Below are 7,523 nucleotides of genomic sequence, written 5' to 3' on the forward strand. Positions count from 1 at the left end.
AAAATCGATCGATGAGCGGGAGGTGGAGCGACGCGCGAGATACACCGTGGTTGGAAAAAACCTAGGCGCGGCGGGTAGCGCGGCGCGGGCGGCGAGCACGGCAGCGAGCGCGAGCGACGGGCGACCCGAAACATAAACATAGTATCTCGCGCGTCGCTCCACCTCCCGCTCATCGATCGATTTTCTTAAATGCCTTCCGAGTCCAGCCTACCGTATTCTGCATCCTCATTTGCTCAGACGTGTAAATTAATTACTCGATAACTATTGTTACATTTGTACCGCGGCACATGATATTTCTCCTTACAATTAGTTTAACCCAATCTACCACTATTTTTAAGTTGGCTACTTTTGCATCAGACACCCTGTATATATACAGGTGGTCTAAAAGTCCCGGAACGGTTGAATATCCCGAGAAATTGTGGGTGGATCGAAAAGCGGAAAAATACGTATTTCCTATTTTTGAAAGAGCTATCGAATGATACCAAAATTGACCCCCCCCCCCGCCCCCACCCCTGTGGGAGGGGCGGGGGACAACTTTAAAATCTAAAATGGGAACCCTCACTTTTTATAACAGATTCGCATTCCACGTTAAAAAGTACGTAAGTTTTGTCTGAAACATTTTTTGTAATCTTAATAGATGGCGCTGAAAACGCAAAAATGACATTTTTCAATATTTTCGAGAATCGCGCATCAGATCGAAAAACTAACATGTGATTAGATTTTCCAGTTTAACAAATAATAAGGATAACGTCGACAATTAACTGGCACAATATATTTCGTTTAGAACATACAACGTTTCGACCAGTAATACTGGTCCTTATCAAGTATTAAAAAATTCTTAACAACCCATTAGATGTGACAGCAAAAAATCTAAAACATGATTAATGTGGAATAAGTCAAATGTTACAAATCTAACGTATCTTAAAACCACATCTTAAAAACTTACGGGTAACATTGGTAATAATATAAGAATACATGGAGGAACGAATCACTCTGCACAGTAACACATATGGAGTAGATATAAAATATTTTAAAAGGACGTCAATTGTTGTGAAAGGTCGGTAGAAGACTGATAGCATTAAAATATCGAGAGATCAACGTTTGTCAGATAGGTCAAAAACACGAGATGCGCAAGACAAATAAGTAAATAGTTATATATACATGTAAATAAAAGGTCAAGTAGTGCGTACAATTTTATCATAAATAGAGCTCAGGTTATCGGTATCCTGTTGTAAGTTTATAGTATGCTTAATAAATTTCTTGATGTAAAACATCTCAGCAATTTCTCGTTTTTTATAATGTTGTTCATTATGTAAAATTAACGGGTTAGACCAATCAAAATTGGTGGGAACGTGGGCGGCTTGTATGAGCTGAAGGCCTGTAGTTCCTCGGTTTTTACAAAGAGAATGTATTTCGTCTAAATAAACTTGCTGTTCGCACGTACAATGTGCTTCGGACGAAGGACGACGACTAACTCGTCTCTGCGCTACAGCGCTGGATCGCGCTCGATCTCTCGTGGCGGCGCTTAGAACTAAAATGCTATGTCGCGTGCTTATCGATACAGCCTGTTATCGATACCACTAATCAATGAAATTAACCATACCGCCCCCCATTGAACGATGGTTCAATCTATCAATCTATGGGTAACAATGCTAATTTTCTTATACTACGTTTGTACAGTCCGCTATTGGTTTTTACAGTAACAACACGCACAATATTGTCATCACCTGGATGTAATGCAACGATACGGCCAATTATCCATCTCATTGGAGGCATATTATCTTCCTTTAACATTACTAGTGATCCAATTTTGACATTAGTTTCATCTTTGATGAACCATTTATATTTTTGTTGTAGTTCATTGAGATATTCTTTCGACCATCTTTCCCAAAAATGTTGTTTAACGCGTTGAATATGCTCCCAATTAGACAGGCGATTGATCGGTACATCAACGAAATCATGCTCTGGAACAGTAGTAAGTGAAGTGCCTATTAAGAAATGCGCTGGACTTAATGCTATTAAATCGTTAGGATCTATTGACATTGCAGTTAACGGTCTGGAATTCAAGATTGCCTCCACCTCGATGATGAAGGTATTGAACTCTTCAAAGGTGAACAATGACTCACCAACTACTCGGTGTAAATGATGCTTAAAGCTTTTGACAGCTGATTCCCAAATACCGCCAAAGTGAGGTGATTTAGGCGGGATAAACTTCCACGTTATTCCTTCATTGGTGAGCTGTGACTGAAGCTGAGACAAATTTCGCTCTACGCATTGGTGCAACTCGGTCAGTTTATTGTTAGCCCCTACGAAATTTGTCGCATTGTCAGAATATATTATTTTAGCCTTACCTCTACGCGAGAAAAATCGCTTTAATGCCGCCAAGAAAGCTTCGGTGGTGAGATCGCTGACGACCTCTAAATGGATCGCCTTTGTGACTAGACATATAAATACTGAGACGTAAATCTTAATCTTATTTCTATTTCGAAACTTTCTTTCCTTTACAAAGAATGGACCACAAAAGTCCACGCCTATATTTTCAAATGGACGAGAGCATTGAAGTCTGTCCCTTGGTAAATTGCCCATTAAGTGATTAGGTATCTTGGGTTTAACTCGAAAACAGGGAACGCATTTTCGTAAGAGCTTCTTTACATACATTTTACCATTTAAAATCCAATATTCTTGTCTCAATGCATATAAAGTCGTTTGCGCTCCTGCATGTGCAAGTTTGGCGTGAGTCTCCACAATGAGTAATTTAGATAGATGATTGTTACAAGGCAATAAAATCGGATATTTATTGTCATACTCTAACTCGGAATGTTTTAGTCTACCACCCACCCTCAGCAAAGTGTCATCTAAAAATGGAGATAGGGGTAGTAATTTGCTCTTACGATCTATTGGACGATTGGTTTTCAAACAACTGATCTCAGTGGGAAAAGAGACGGATTGAACTATTCTGATAACGTAGTGTAGCGCTGCTCGCATTTCATCGGAGTTTATATCGCCCTTAATTAACTTCTTATTCCTTAAATACGCAACATAGCGCAACGCATATGCCATTATGCGAGAAATTTTGCCAAGTGATGAAAAATTATTAATAATACCGATGATATTCTGCTCCAGTGCATTGGTCCATGAGAGTAGAAAAACGCGAGTTTTCTGTTCAGGAACGTCTATACCAGGGATGATGTTTTCAGGCCATTCCTCTTCATTCTTCTGCAGCCAGTCCGGACCTTCTCTCCAAATCCGATTTTCGATGAATTCGTTTGGAAATTGACCGCGTGAGAGAGCGTCCGCGGGATTGTCAGCTGATGGCACATGACGCCACTCGTGACCTTGAGTGATCCCTTGAATTTCCGAGACTCGGTTCGCCACGAACGTCTTCAGCCTATGCGGGGAGGTCTTGATCCAGTTGAGCGTTATGGTAGAATCTGACCAAAAATAAACTCGTGAAAATTGGATGTTCATCGCGTTTATATTCACGTCGTATAATTTGGCGAGTAGTTGTGCAGCGCACAGTTCCAATCTAGGAAGTGATGTCTGCTTCATGGGAGCAACTCGAGTCTTGGAACATATTAATCTGACCATGGTTTCCGATTCCTTGCTTGTTCTGAGGTACATACATGCTCCAAAGGCACTCTCGCTTGCATGGCAGAAACAGTGCAATTGTATTTCTCCTGAAACACTCCCAAGTATCCTACGAGGTATGCTGTAGTCATTTAGTAGGCCCAAATTTGAGTTGTACTTATTCCAACTAGTGGCAATCTCTTGCGGAACAGCCTCGTCCCAGCCCAATTTATATTTCCACAGGGATTGCAAAATGATCTTCGCCTTTACAATTACAGGTCCTAGAAGCCCCAGTGGATCAAACAGTGTTGCTATTCTGGATAGAATTCTTCTTTTAGTGTTTTCCTTGCCCTTGGGATCTGTGGTGATACGAAATAATAATAAATCGCCTATGGGATTCCAATAGACACCCAGTGTTTTGAGGGCGCCAACGTTGCTCAAACAATTGTAAGTACCCTGCTCATTATCCGTAAGTCCTTCTAGTAGTTCAGCCGCATTTGAGCGCCATTGCCTAGGGTTGAATCCTCCTTGTCGTGTTATTTGAATGAGCTGGTCACGCAATGCCAATGCCTGGTTTAGATCAAAAGCACCCGTAAGGACATCGTCTACGTAGAAGTCTTGTAATAAGGCTCGTTTGGCAAGAGGAAACTTCTCGCCTTCATCTAATGCCAGCTGTTTTAGGCATCTTGTAGCTAGGAAGGCTGCTGCTGCTGTGCCATATGTTAACGTCCTGAGTTCAAATATCTTTATGGGAGACGTGCTGTTAACTCGCCACAAAATCCTTTGATGGTTACAATCCGCAGGATGTACTCGCACCTGTCGGTACATTTTCTCCAGATCTGCCGTCATGGCAAATGTATAAGTCCGGAATCGAGTAATGATTGAAAACAAGTCCTGTTGTACCGTTGGACCCACCTTCAGGGTGTCATTAAGGGATACTCCAGTATCGCTCTTTGCAGAGGCATCGAATACTACTCTGAGTTTTGTTGTCTGGCTTGTCTCCTTGAAAACTGCATGGTGTGGTATGAAGTAGCCGTCAGTGTCGGCAAGTAGCTCTGACGTCTCTTGCATATGCCCGAGAGTGTTGTATTCATCAAGGAAGTTCCCATATCCTGTATTCATGTCCTCGTTTTGCATTAGTCGTCTTTCCAGTGAGACTAATCTTCTCATTGCGTTTTGCTTGTTATTTCCCAGCTCACTCAATTTATCATTGAATGGAAGCCTAACAATGTATCGACCGCTGTCGTCTCTTGTAGTGTTTTGAATAAAATGGAGTTCGCACTCCCTTTCCTCGCTTGACATGTGAGTTTTTCCAGAGACTTGCTCCATCTCCCAGAATCTTTCGACTTGTTGCTCAAGGTCTCGTGCAATGTGGCATAACGATTGCTTGGTGGTTACTCCTGAGCACTCAATTTTTCCGGTTATCAACCATCCCAGCCGAGTTTTTTGCAGTAGGATCCCCTTGTTGCTATTGAGCCGTATCTGACCGACGCACAGTAATTCGTAGAACAGCTCTGCTCCAATGAGAGCGTCTATCTTGGATGGTTTATAAAATTCTGGATCGGCCAGTTCAATGTGTTCAGGCAGCTTCAGTGTTTGATGTTTGATGAATCTGGATGGAAGATCGTCGGTTATTACCGAGACTATCAGGAAGTTTAGTCTTGTTGTGAATCTTCTGTCTATCGAACTGATTGTAGCATTTACAGCCTCCTTGAGTTGCGTGATGTTGACGTTGAATCCCGATACCGCTATCGGATTCTCAATCCTCTTCTTGTTTATGCCCAGTTTAGCACATGCTCGTTCTGTTAGGAAATTAGATTGTGCACCGGAGTACACTTAAATTTCACGTAATTCGTCAGCATTTTGAATGTAAACTATCGCAGTTGAAAGCAATACCTCCGATGAAATACGAGCATGCAAGCAAGAGGCACCTGAATTATCAGTTTTTCGGTTGTCCGTATCGTTAACTTGTGTTTCTGTGGGGTGGAGCAATGTATGATGCTTGGCTGTGCATTTTCGACAATGACCTGACCTACATACATTGGCTAAATGATTGGGCTTTAAACAATTGAAGCAAAGACCCTTTGTCTTAACAGTACTATCCCTTTCCCTTGCATCGAGTCCCAAAAACTTTTGACACGCATATATATAATGATTTTCTGAACACACGGGACAATGGGATCGTGTTTGATTCGTAACGATATTAGTTTTGATTTTTGCCGTATTACTGGTGCGTGAGTTGGTATTCTTGTTATTTCCGTGAGTTTACCTTCGTTTAATAAATCTATCGCATCTTGTATTGTATTAAATTCCTGTCTTACGAATTTCATGTCAGTCGCGCGTTCGATCAATTGTTGCTCATCTCTATTTTCAGTGAATCTGTCAAGATAGGTAGTGAATCGCGTGAGTTGAGCCTTCAGAGTGCCTCGTCTCTGTCTATATTCCTTTAGCGTATTTGCCATTTTACTTAATTAATGTGTGAGACTACCGTTAAGCGAAAGTAATGTTCAAAATGTGATAATACGGATGCGTACCGGTGCGTTTACTGCCTTAAGCCTAACGTACAGATGGCCGCTTTCGCTTTGTCCAATATGGCTGTTATACGGCGCTTCGTCCTTCTCCAACAATGACTGCTGTGACTTCCCGCCGTCTGCGTTGTCCAATATGGCTGCTGTGTGTCTCGTAGCTCGTTGATATGTGATTCCTTGCCGCTTCAGGTGTGCAGGATCTCGCCTTTCGTTAGCCGATCGTCGTGGTGTGGTCGCAGGCACACGGCCTCCCCCGCCTCTCGCCAGCCGATCGTCGTGGTATGGTTGCAGGCACACGGCCTCGTTGTACCGGTCGCTTCTCGTTTCCAGCCGTAGCTTCGCAAGATGGCCTCTCTCGACAGCGTTTCGTCGCCTTGACTTGTCGACGTCTGGTTGTGATTTGGATCGTACAGCGTTAAGTCGAGCCTTTGACTTGTCGACGTTTAACGTGTACTCGTGGATGTATGGATTTCTCGTCGAGTTCGACAGTTCAACGGGTTGTAGCGTCCCGTGATTGCCTCGTCGTCCGGTTGTAGTCCCAGTTGCACGTGCCTTTCCTCTCTCACACTCTAATTATTGGAGAATTTTCTCGTCTCTGTGATGAGGATCCGGCTCGAAGGACTATATGGTGGGAACGTGGACGGCTTGTAATGAGCTGAAGGCCTGTAGTTCCTCGGTTTTTACAAAGAGAATGTATTTCGTCTAAATAAACTTGCTGTTCGCACGTACAATGTGCTTCGGACGAAGGACGACGACTAACTCGTCTCTGCGCTACAGCGCTGGATCGCGCTCGATCTCTCGTGGCGGCGCTTAGAACTAAAATGCTATGTCGCGTGCTTATCGATACAGCCTGTTATCGATACCACTAATCAATGAAATTAACCAAAAATCATGTCCTAAAAGATTACGGTGCTTGCTAACAACCGAGTGATTGTCAGCAAGTTTCTTGAGATCACTGCGATGTTCGTTAATTCGTGTAGTAATGTGTCTTTTGGTTTGACCGATATATATCGCATCACAATCGGCACAATTAAGTTGGTAGACAAGTTCAGTCCGTTTTGAATCATCAATTCTATCCTTCCCTTTTCTAATTAACAAGTCTAATTTTTTAGGAGTGGAAAAACGTTTGTCCAGATGTTGGTTGTTTAAAATATTCCGAATTATATTGCTGACTGTACCAACAAAAGGAAATGTGATGTTATTACTAAAATCTTGGTGTAAGTCCAAAGAGGCCGTGATATCGGGACGAGTGTGATGTTTTAAATGTTGTAATCTTCTTTTAATGTGTTTTTCGATGAAATGAGAAGGATAAGAATTGTTCTCAAGAATAATTTTGATGATTTTAATGTTAGTCGTGTGGAAGCGTGAGTCAGAGAGTAAAATAGCCTGGTCTACCAAATTAATAATTGTATTAACTTTATATCTTGT

The 7,523-nt window shown here is 42.2% G+C and overlaps 1 protein-coding gene across 1 annotated transcript; it reads right to left on the minus strand.

Annotated features, from left to right (window-relative positions):
- Positions 1–1,632: 1,632 nt before the first annotated feature.
- On the minus strand, positions 1,633–6,664 carry LOC105555806 (the record flags this gene model as incomplete). The annotated part of the gene is made up of 3 exons (XM_012002846.1): positions 1,633–5,369; positions 5,837–6,011; positions 6,102–6,664. Coding segments are annotated over 3 exons (4,475 nt in total), but the record flags the coding sequence as incomplete, so codon positions are not given.
- Between the last annotated feature and the right edge of the window lie 859 nt (positions 6,665–7,523).

Source organism: Vollenhovia emeryi, unplaced genomic scaffold (genome assembly GCF_000949405.1).
Source record: "Vollenhovia emeryi isolate VEMERY1.0 unplaced genomic scaffold, V.emery_V1.0 DF940709.1, whole genome shotgun sequence".
Lineage (NCBI taxonomy): Eukaryota > Metazoa > Arthropoda > Insecta > Hymenoptera > Formicidae > Vollenhovia > Vollenhovia emeryi.